We start from the raw sequence: 12726 nt of genomic DNA, 5'->3' as shown, positions 1-12726 counted from the left end.
ATATATTAGCAATAATGCTTAACAATATTTCTCACTGAAGACACTAATATATTACTAGGTGCGCAATGGGCTGAGCAAGTTCTCTCAGTGTCTCAATTTATTCATTGGTGAAACAGAAATAATATTTGGACCTCCTCACAGCATAAGTGTGAGGCTTGACTAAATATTAACATGCAAACCACCACCCAGTATATGGCGCATGCTACACACTCAATTATTAAATCACCATACAAATAATAAACCTTGGAATACAAAAATCATTCCAAATCTGAGTATATGAAAAGAAACATTTTCAGAGAACACTTGAAAGTGTAAATTACATTTTCTAAAAAAAAAAAGATTATCTATAAATAATCAAATATCCTAAAAACTCACATACATTCCTCTATGAAATTAAGAAATGAAGAAATGTAAAAAGTTATAAATATGTAGCATGTAATAACAATGACAATATTTTAACCAAATACACAGTATTGTATATTTGAAAGTTGCTGAGTAGATCTGAAGCATTTTCACCACACATACATACACAAAAAAGAGTTAAGTATGTGAGGTGATGGGTGTGGTAATTATCTTGATCTTGGTAATCATTCTACAATATATATCAAATCATTATGATGTACATTTTAAGTACATACAATTATATTTGTTAATTATTCCTTAATATAATTTTATGTAGTGTACATTTTATATATATATATACACATATATATATACATATATGTATATATGTATATATGTGTGTGTGTATATATCTATATATATATATATGTATATAACACATATATATAGTTTCTCCGTTTGTCTTCCTTCAGTCTACTCTTAACATAGAAGCCAGGGGATCCTGTTATATCATCATTCCATTACTTTGCTCAAAATTCTTATTACCCTCAGAATAAAAGCCAAAGTCTTTACCATGGTTTATAAGACTCTATATGATCTGTGTCCTATTATCTCTCTTACCTCATACCTTACCACTACGTATCCCCACTGCAGCAACACTCATTTCCTTCTTGTTTTATAAATGCAGCCTATGCATTCCTTCCTCAGGACGTTTACATTTGCTGCTTGCTATAGTTCCTCAGATGGTCACATGGGTAATGGCTCCCTTACCCCCATCCGATCTCTCATCAAATGTTACCTTTTCGGTGAGGTCTACTCTGACCACCCTACACAATATTCAACATCCATTTTCTAACCCCAACTACATTTCTTACCTCCTTTTCCTTATTGAATTTTTCTCCTTAAAATTTATCACTATCTAACTTCATATATATATTTTACTTACTTATCCTGTTTATTATCTATCTCCTCCTCTAGAATATAAGCTCATGTGGTGATAAATTTTTACATTTATTTTGTTCCTCATGGTCTAGAACAGTGTGTGGCATATGTTTCCTGCATAAATAAACATGCATGATTGAATGACATGCAAGGCATACAAAATGACTGTAAAGTGAAAGCGACAAGACAACTTAAATAAAAAAATGAAGACTGTAAAGTTCACAATATCATGCAAATTCAAGACACTGAAGTACAATGTTTGATAAAATTGAGTGACGTTCACAGCGCATGAAATTTCAAATCAGACAACAGTGTCATATGTCTTATGTAAATGTCTAATATACTTCTTTATAACTAGAGAATCAGTGAATAAAATAATGGGAATTTTCAGTATCCATTTCTTAAGGCAGTTTTCTGCCATTGACCGAGTAATCTTGATGGACTATTACAGTGAGTGACACAAGCTGCAGTACTCCCTTCATGGGCTAAAATAAGAAACTGATCCATAGCAATTATTTTTTTAAAGCAATCACTGACATCAGTGAAGTTTTGAGTGCAAAACCAATTAACTCGCTTTCTTAAAGATGAAAGTATGGTAATTCTATTTTTAATTTTTTGAGGAACCTGCACACTGCCTTCTATAGTGGCTGCACCAATCTGCATTCCCACCAACAGTGTATGAGGGCCTTTTTCTTAACGGCTTTTCCAAACACTATTTGTCTTGTTGATGATAGCCATTCTAACAGGTATAAGGTGATGTCTCATTGTGGTTTTTATTTGCATTTCTCTGATGATTAGTGATGTTGAGCATCTTTTCATATGTCTGTTGGCCATTTGTATGTCCTCTTCAAAGAAATGTCTCTTCAGGTCCTCTGCCCATTTTTTAATTGGATTGTTTGTGGGTTTTTTTGTTGTTGAGTTGTATGAGTTCCTTATATATTTTGAATATTAGCCCCTTATTAGAGGTGTTGGTTGCAAAAATCTTCTCCCATACCATATGACCCAGCAATCCCTCTCCTGAATATCTACTCAAAAAAATCTGAAAACATCTATAAAGACATATGTGCTCCAATGTTCATTGCCACTTGATTTATGATGGCCAAGACATGGAAACAACCAAAGTGTCCTTCGATAGGTGAATAGATAAAGAAGATGTGGTATATGTACACAATGGAATACTATTCTGCCATAAGAAAAGATGAAGTTGTACCATTTGCAACAACATGGGTGGATCTTGAGCTTGTTATGCTAAGTGAAATAAGTCAGACAGAAAAAGTAGAGAACCATATGATTTCACTGATATGTGGTATATAAAACTGAAAACAACAAAAGAACAAGACAAACAAATGAAGAAACAAAAACTCATAGACAAAGACAATAGTTTAGTGATTACCAGAGGGTAAGGGGGGAGGAGGTGGTAGATGAGGGTAAAAGGGATCAAATATATGATGATGGAAGAACTGACTCTGGGTGGTGAACACATAATGGGATTTATAGATGATGTATCACAGAATTGTACACCTGAAACCTATGTAACTTTACTCATAATTGTCACCCCAATAAATTTAATTAAAAAACAAAAGATGAAGTATGCTTAAAAAGTTTACCTAAGCAACTGAAAGGTCAGGAATAGTACATTCGCCAAAATTATTGAAGACTTGTTTGTTGATACACTCAAAATTCTGAATATTATACTTGTACAGATCTGTATAAATTTTGTATAGTTCCAATGACTTGAGGTAGGTTTCACATACCGATGGAATTTTTAGAAGTTTTTTTTATATGGGTTTAACAATAATATGACAGAGAGAATCCATACTAACTTTTAAATAAGAGTCTTCTCTTTGGAGCCAAGATTTCTACAAATGATCTCTTATATGAATTACAAAAAAAAATCAATAAATAGTAGCACAGAATAAATTTCTGCAAAGATCGTTTTTTGAATATCATTTATATTACATTTTAAATGTCACATAATATATCATAAAAAATAAGTATGAATAAAAATATGGTATGATTCAATTTTTATAAAATAAAAGTTATATAGATACATATAATTAGAATATATTTTTTAAAAATCTCAAAGAATATACACTAACCCACAAGGGGGTTATGGTGAAGCACACATTTCATGATACATATTTCTGAATTTTTATCAAGAGTATGCATTACTTTTGTTTTTAAAACATTTACTACAGCTAGAATTTGTTCCTGAGTTATCACTTGTCCTATTTAAGAATCACTCATGCATATAGGTGAAACACATAAAAAACAGAATCAGATTTTGTTGCTATACGTATTTCTAGAGGACTACTATCATGCAAGGAAATAAAACAGAATAGAATAAGCATACAAAAATGACAAGGAGATTCAATGTATGTAGAATTTGAAATAATATGCCTGAGTGGATCTCCTGAAAGAAAAATCAACAATAGCAAGCTTAAGAAAAAAAAGAAAAATGAAAGAAGAAAAAATAATTTCTCAAAAAGGCTGAGATGAATAAGCTGAATAGAAAAAACAAAAGGCTGAATAAGAACAAAAGACTAAAACACTCCTTTTTCTAGTAAAATAAAATTTTAAAACAAACTTTAGCTTTCTCAAATAAAAATGGCATATTGAATAGTTACACATAAGTAATTAAGTCAGTACACAGGAAGGATTTGGGGGAGCTTGGGGAATAATAATCATAAGGTTTAGGTATGGCTTTTCCTAGTTACTGTTTATTCAGTCTTCAGATGGTGTCTCAAACCTAACTTTCTTTAGTTTTCCAGTTAAAAGCTTTCATAGCACATTTCAAAGTATCCTCACAGAACTTAATATAGTTTAGAATTATATGTAGTGTGTGTGATTTATGAATGACTATGAGCCTTCCTCCCTGGACTAGAAGCCTGACCATTATATCCCTGGACTTAAGAATATTCACTCAATTAATGTTTTCTGGAAATCAATATTAATAAGGTTCCGGAATAGTTTTGTTTTATTGTTAAGAAGGACGTTTCCTACGTCTTGTGTGTCAGGGACACAGAAAATGATATCTTATGACAGTGTTATTTTGACTTCAAGATACGTTTTGCCTTCTTTTGAGTCCTTGAATGGATGGATAGAATGCTTAACTAATCCTAAGTGTACAACCATCAGGCCACAAACTTGGAATTAACTGTCATCAAAACAAGTTTCGGATTTCTACTTGCTTTCCTTTAGTCTTCCTTAACCCAAAGCATGAATTTAAAAGGTAGTTCAAAGAGCCTAGAGATTGTGGCTACAAAACAAAGTAAATCTAACTGGCACATTTAGAGACTAAATCCATCAGCTCAAAATGGAATTTAGCACATGAGCGACATCCAATAAATATCTGTTGAATGAATGATGATTTAACATACTGAGCTGCCCAATTTTACATAGAAATTCCAATCTCCACTTTTGAGTCATTTTTGTTTTATTGGCCCATATCCCTGGGCCTTACATAGTACTTGTTCAAATAATATTTCCTGAATAAATGAAGAAATAAAAAATGATATAAATCATTAGAGGATTTTTACCTAAGTTTTCTTTAAAAATGTTTATTATGTTATTTTTTAATTCATCACTGTATGCTAATTCAAATTGCTTGGCTCAACAATTCCTAATTCTGCATCTTTAACATTTTTCTGTTCATGAACACTGCTAATGTCTAACCTAATAGGTTTTAAGCTCACTGAGAAGTAGCCCATACATCTATCTTTTGGTTTCATCTCCTTACATCACATAACATGGTACTTTGAAAAAAAATAAGTTTTTAGTAAACATGTGTAAGATAAACAAATTAGAGAAATATGAATTGGAACTTTCCTGTAATAGTATTAAAAATTATTTTTGGACTACTTTTGTTTTGTCACATGTATTTTTTGTTTTATCATATAAAAGAAAGGATTTAATACATTTGTCAAATGGCACAAAGCTATTTGAATTTCTATGAAAATCTATCGACATTAATGACACAAAATAAACCATGTTGGGTACAAATTCTAAATATGCTTTTACAACAGGCATCAAAAACAGTCTAGTAACTATGGAATATGTCAGTAAATAACACTGAAATCACACTGAGATTCAGATACTCTTAGATATGTTTAATATATCTGGCTTTATGAAATTAATATGTTTAGTGTCCAATAAAAGGTAGAGTTCTTTTTGCTTGAACTAGCTAAAACAACAGATTGATATTTTCTGATAGAGTAGTAAAATATGTAAAATTTGAAAGTACCTATGTCCATATTGATTAGTTACAATGGCGGAGATTTACACCATTTTAAAAAGTAACTATAATATGCAAACAGAAATAAAGCTTCAAAACAAATGCCAACAGCATCCTCGGAGATACTGTGGGTTTGGTTCCAGATCACCACAATAAAGTCAGTACATATTCTAAAGCACCTTCATTGGTATTTAAATTTCACAAATAAATATCATAGAAACCAAAAAGAAAATTTTAAAATTAACTTTTCCAGTTACACTGATATATCTTAGAAAGTAACATTTGTATTTTTCTTCAATTACAGTCATCAAATAATGATAAAAATACCTAATATTTGCTTAGCACTCCACACCTTACAAAGTACAGATTTACTAATTTGATTCTTACAAACATTATATAAGCTTTTAACCCCATTATTTCCCAAAGCACAGAGCTTGTAAAGTGAAAAACTGGGACTGGAACCCAAGTCTTCTGACTCTATGTCCAATGCTTTTTTCACGACCCACTATTTGACATCTGTCCATTCTCCAAAATCTCATATTTCTTTATGTCTTACTATATTAGGACAACCGTCCCCTCGTTTATATACAGCTTTTATAATCTACTACTGGATTACAAACACCTTGATTGTAATAAAACAGGCGATCATTAAATATCTGGTAATGAATTCCCCCATTTAATGACCACTTGCAGGCAACAGGTATGGAGGAAGAAAATGGGACAATTTTAGCTCTGGATAATTTGTCTACACAAAATGAAAAAGAATTAAACACACCCCCACAAGTCTATATCATCATAAAACTTCCATTTTCAATTGATTGAAGAGCTCAACATTATTTAGTGAGTGGAGACTAAATAAAATTAAGCAGTAGAAAACTTGAGGCATTTGCAGAAGTACAAATCACTCTCATCTTTAACAGAGAACTTTGCAAAATTTCAACGATAGAACACTGCCAAAAAAAATCTTCAAATGTGAACTTGTCACCGTGTCTATTTTTAGAATATATTATGCTGTTCACTTTAGTCACTTAAAACCAAATGGCAATATTAAAGACAACTGATAATTTGTAATCACACCATTTCCTTTTTGTTTCTAAAAATATTAGTGTAAATACCCATGTTACATTTTAAACTAGAAGTGGTAATAAGGGAATATTTCAGTCTTATTTAATGCATGACATATTTCAAAAATAGTAACTTTTAGAGTTTAGAAAACAGAAGAGAATATTTATATAAATTGTAGTTACTTTACACTTCACCTATCATCTTTAATTCTACAATTCTCAAACCATTTTATAAATATTGCCAACATGGTTGTAATAGAAAAAATTATCTACATCCATAACGAAGGAACATAAAAATTATTAGAGAGCTTGACAAGGAAATAAGGAATGATATACAATTAGAAAGAAGTAAGATGTTTGAGAGTAAGCAAATATGATTATCAAGTTGAGGTCTGAATACTATGTAAAATTAACAAATAATGTAAAAATTATAAAATATATTTAAATGTACTTATTCTTTTTAATCCATCTGAATAGCATCTATTGTAATTTAAATATAGTAAATTTATGTAAATTTACTTTATATTTATGTAAATATATGTAAATTTAAATATCACATGTGAATATACAAAATGCCACTGAACTGTAGATTTTTAAATGGTTACTTTTATGGTATGTGAATTTCACTTCAGAATTAGATAGATAGATAGATACACTGAGATAGAGAACCAATCTGAGGTTCATCTAATGATAATAGTTCAATCTTTTGGTAAGGTAACTAGTATATTATTCTAGTGCCTGAACAAAAAACTAAAATCCTATAGACTGTCAGCTTGAAAACACATGCCATTGGAAATGATGGAGTGAAAATGACAAATAAAGGCATCAATTCCTTCATATGCCAAAAACATTAAAAATTTGTGAGTGGGTGAAGTTAAACAATATTTTGTGATTATTCTTCATCTTTTTAAATCTAAATAAGAAATGGAAGAAATGTAAAAAGTATTTTAGCACTACCTAGGTAAATTTCAATAAAATTAGTACTAGAACAAGCAATGTTAATAGATCATTTTTTAAAATTTTCATCAATTTTTTTCTTATTATTATTGCCAACTAGCAATAGCTTATACATAAAGGGGAAAAAAATCTTAATCCTAAATTAATCATAAAATCAGTTCAACTATCATTGTCCCACTCATTAAGGAATTTCATTATCACTATTTAATAAAATATTTCTTAAAAATCTCTCATGATACCATTTTTGAAAGCAATTTCACGAGCCAGTTTCAAGAGCATAAATTTCATAATTAAATTTTTCCAGAAAAAAATGAAAAATTATGATAATCACATTTCTTTTTAGTTCTAATTTAAAATATCTTTAATGTTCGAATTTAACTTAAATGTTTTAAATATTTATGCATTTAAATTTGTAACAACTATTTTTCATTTACTCTATTTTAAAGTACATTATGTCCTTAATAAGACTAACATTTTAGTGAATTTTGGAGCATTGTATTTAAGGAATTGAGAAAAAAACAATTTAAGTGCTAAACTTTAAGTGTTACAGGCATTTATCAAAAACTACTCATAATTTTATTGCCATTATACTATAATGAACTACATTAGAACATACATATAAACTAAATTGAAAACGTACATCAACAAATTGTATGATAAAGTGTCTCCTTTGTCCATCAGAATATACAGAAAGGACATATTCACCAGGTTTCCCATGACTCTCTCGCACCAAGAAGTCTCCTTGTTGTTTTAACAGATCTTGCGCTTCTATTCTGGGAATTGCACCATGGTACCAGTCCTGTTCTGCCAGGGGCTTCTCACTTGTGGGGATTGTATCACAAAACTTAAGCAAACATTGGGGGAAAAAAGAAAAACACTAAATTAGAAAAAATAGCATTTTTTTTTCCTGGTAAAATTCATAGCAATTATAAATACTTCTTCCACATCTTCCCTTTAATTGACCACTTAAAAGTAATGTGATAAATATGAAATTTTTATAATTTTTAAAGAAATATCTCCTGGAACACTGATGCTAAAGTTTAACACAAATAAATAGCCTTCAATATTTTAGGTTTATTTGTTTTCCTCTACCTATTCTACATGGTTACACATAATATTCGTATTCAGAGTTAATATGTATAGTCATATTCACCTGTATCATAAAATAAATCCACATATTTAAAATTTATCAACCAAAGAATTACAATAAAAAGGGGGTATTATCAGGGAAATGTATCACAAAACTTCATTTTTATTTAAATTGAAAATTATTTCTTTTGATTTCTGGTCAAGATGGTGGGGTAGGTAAAAGCTGTACTTGCCTCTTCTCACGACCACATCAAAATTACAACTAAACTACAGAAAAACTATCATGGAGAATCACCTGAATCTTGCTGAACCAAAGTCCTACAACTAAGGACATAAAGAAGAAGCCACCTTGAGACTGGTAGGAGGGGTGGAGATGCAGAATGGGCTGGTCCCACACCCGTGTGTGACCATTAAATATTGGGAAGGATCTCGGCTATAGAGGTTCCCCACCTCCCTGAGAAGTGAGGGGTCCCAGCCCCACACAAGGCTCCCCAGCCCAGGGTTCCAGTACGAGAAATAGAAGTCTCCATAACTTCTGATTGAAAACCACCAGAGATTGTGGCTGAGTGAGACGAGGGCGGCTGCAGTTTCAGATGTGCCTCTAAAGGCCTGTGTACATTCTGTCTGCTGGACTGACTCACTCTGAGCTCCAGTGCTGGGACTGAGCTCCAGTGCTCGAAAGGTGCCAGGGACATTCTAGGAGAAACTGAGTTGTCTGGCTTCATGGAGAGGAGCAGTTTTCTTCCAGATGGAGGAGCTGGCAGAAGCCATTGTTTCTTACCGAGCCCTCCCCACTCCCATAATGCAAATGAATGTGACCAGCATACCTGAGTTTCTGTCAACCTGGCTAACAGGTTCATTCGCCCTGGTCCAGGTGATTCCCGAAGACTCTGCCACACCCAACTTGCAGGCAATCCAAGCCACATCCAGTGGCTTTTCCATATTAACAGTCTGTCTTAGCTCATGCCGCAGACTTTACTAAAATCTCCCAAAGGTTCACAAAACCCAAACAAGCAGCATCTGTCTTCAGCATGTGCTGTACCTCCTGCTGAACAGCTGTAAGCCTGGCACTAGACACAATCACTCTCAGTTGGCGGCTAGGCCTCTTGTGGCATCTCCAAGCCCAGGACTGGTAGTGACCATCTGTGGATTGCTATGTGGCTCATGCCAGGTAGCCCTGGGCAGGGCACAAGCTATGGCTGAACTTGGCATGTGGTGGGGCCCCTTCCAGTAAGCCCTGGGAACCAGCACTCCTGAAGGCCAGCTTTGGACTGAGCCAGAGCATCACTGGCACCTCCAAGAATGACACATCCAAAAAGCACACTGGGCAGGAACCAGAACCCTGCTAAAGTGAATCCTGCTTCACAGGGTCAGCCCCTGAACAACAGCTCCTCCACTGAAGTCACAGCCAGTCCTCACAACCAATCAGCCTGAGGGGCAATCACTCCCATTGATGTGCAAACAGCAACCAAGGCTCAACTGTAAGAGGGAGACTGGGCCACTGGGCTCCACAGGACCCCTACTACGTAAGGCCACAGTACTAAGACTGGAAGGCATGGCAGCCCTACATAATACATAGAAACAAACAGAGTGATCCAGCCAAAATGGGGAGACAAAGAAACATGTCCCAAATTAAAAAAAAAAAAACAGAACAAAGTTCCAGAAAAAAATAAGCTAAACAAAATGGAGACAAGCAATCTACCAGACACTGAATTCAAAATACTGGTTATAAGGATGTTCAATGATCTCAAGGAGAACTTCAACAAAAAGATAGGAAATTTAAAAAATTGGGATAGAAAACATAAAAAACAACCAATCAGAAGTAAAAAATACAATAACTGAAATGAATAATACATTGGAGGGAATCGAGAATATATCAGATGAAGCAGAGGGTCGAATCAGTGATTTAAAAGACAAGGTAGCAGAAAACAGAACAGTAAAAAGAAAAAAGAATCAAAAAAAAAAAATGAGGATAGCTTACGGGCCTCTGGGACAACATCAAGGTCCCAATATTCGCATCATCGGGGTATTAGAAGGAAAAGAGAGAACAAGGAATTGAAAACCTATTTGAAGAAATAATGACAGAATACTTCCTTAACCTGCGGAAGGAAATAAACATACAAGCCCAGAAAGCACAGAGAGTCCCAAACAAGATGAGCCCAAACAGACCCACACCAAGACACATCATAATTAAAAGGCCAAAGTTAAAGACAAAGAGAGAATCCTAAAAGCAGTAAGAGAAAAACAGTTACCTGCAATGGAGCTCCCCTAAGACTGTCAGCTAATTTCTCAACAGAAACTTTCAGGCTAGAAGGGATTGGCAGGAAATATTCAAAGTGATGAAAAGCAAGGATTTACAAACAAGGGTACTCTACCCAGCAAGGCGATCATTTAGAATAAAAGGACAGATAAAGAGCTTCGCAGACAAGAAAAAGCTAAAAGAGTTCATCACCACCAAACCAGTATTACAAGGAATCTTAGAGGGACGTCTTTAAGACCGGGAGAAAAATATCAAAATTATGAATGATAAAAATGGCAATAGCTACATATCTACCAACAATTATTTTCAGTGTAAATGGTTAAATGCTCTGATCAAAAGACATAGAGGGCTGAATGAATAAGAAAATGAAATCCTTACAGATGCTGCCTACAAGAGAATCACTTCAAATTGAAAGACACTCAGATGGAAATTAAAGGGATGGAAAAAGATATTTCATGAAAATGGAAAAAAAAAAAAACTAAAGTAGCCATACTTATATCACATAAAACAGACTTTAAAACAAAAGGTATAACAAGTGACAAAGAAGGACCCAGTAAATTCCTACTTCTGGGTATTTATCCGAAGAAACCCAAAATGTTATTTCAAGAAAATGTGTGCATCTATATGTTCATTGCAGCATTGTTCACAATGGCCAAGATGTGCAGGCAGCCTGGATGAATAGATAAACAAACAGTAGGAAGTACATATATACAATGGAATATTGTTCGGTTATGGAAGGAAATGGGTTCTTGCCATCTGCAGCGGCATGGGTGGACCTGGAGGGTACTGTGCTGAGTGAAGTTTGTCAGACAGAGAAAGACAGATGCAATGTGATTTTGCTTATATGTGGAATCTAAAGAACAAAATAAACAAACAAACAAATCAGAAACAAACTCATAGATACAGAGAACATTTTGATAGTTCCCAGATGAGAGGGCGGTTGGGGGTGTAGGTGAAAAAGGGAAAGGGATTAAGAAGTACAAATTGGTTGTTACAAAGTAGTCAAGGGGATGTAGTGTATAGCATGAAGAATATAGTCAATAATATTGTAATAACAATATATGGTGTCAGATGGGTACTGGATTTATCAGAGAGATAGATGGGAGGTGGGTTGGGAGGGCAGAATAAAAAAGGTGAAGGGATTAAGAAGTACAAATTGGTAGTTACAAAATAGTCATGGGGATGTAAAGTAAAACATAAGGAATATAGTCAATAATATGATAATTACTATGTATTGTGCCAGGTGGGTACTAGACTAGTCAGGGGGATCGGATCACTTCTTAAATTTTATAAATGTCTAACTATTATGCTGTACACCAGAAGTTAAAATAATGTTGAATGTCAACTGTAATTGAAAAATTTAAAAAGGGGGGAAAGGTAAAGAGAAATAAGAGGTTCAAATTTCCAGCTATAAAACATGTCATAGGACATAATGTACAGCATAGGGAATATAGTCAATAACATTGTGACAGCATGGTACAGTGTCACATGGTTGCTGGACTTATCATGGTGACCACTTCTTTAGGTCTATAAATGTTGGATAATTATGGTGTACATCTGAAACTAATATAATATTGTATGTTAGCTGTATTTTAATTAAAATTTCTTTTTAAAAAAGTTATTTTTTATTGAAAAAACTCTTTCTTACACAGGCTGTGGACTGTCCATATCCTATGTTCCACGAGCACTACTAAGGACTGATTTGATGGCGCCTTGCTGCTTTCCCTTACCATTCTTATCGTCATTCCCCTGACTTCTTAACCTCTGCCACATGGATGGTCCTGATCCTACACAGCAATGGAAGATAAAGCCGTAGGGAAAATAGCACCACTGAAAAC

The 12726-nt window shown here is 33.5% G+C and overlaps 1 protein-coding gene across 5 annotated transcripts in view; it reads right to left on the bottom strand.

Annotated features, from left to right (window-relative positions):
- Positions 1–12726, bottom strand: part of FER (FER tyrosine kinase) — a 379119-nt gene that overhangs the window by 188381 nt on the left and 178012 nt on the right. For all 5 annotated transcript variants that reach the window (XM_033110848.1, XM_033110846.1, XM_033110849.1 and 2 more), the window contains one exon: positions 8180–8383. In XM_033110848.1, the coding sequence (XP_032966739.1) occupies positions 8180–8383 (204 nt within the window). The remainder of the gene's footprint in view (positions 1–8179; positions 8384–12726) is intronic.

The sequence above is a fragment of the Rhinolophus ferrumequinum genome, chromosome 7, assembly GCF_004115265.2.
Source record: "Rhinolophus ferrumequinum isolate MPI-CBG mRhiFer1 chromosome 7, mRhiFer1_v1.p, whole genome shotgun sequence".
Taxonomy (NCBI): Eukaryota; Metazoa; Chordata; class Mammalia; order Chiroptera; family Rhinolophidae; genus Rhinolophus; species Rhinolophus ferrumequinum.
This window is presented reverse-complemented; position numbering and strand designations above follow the sequence as displayed.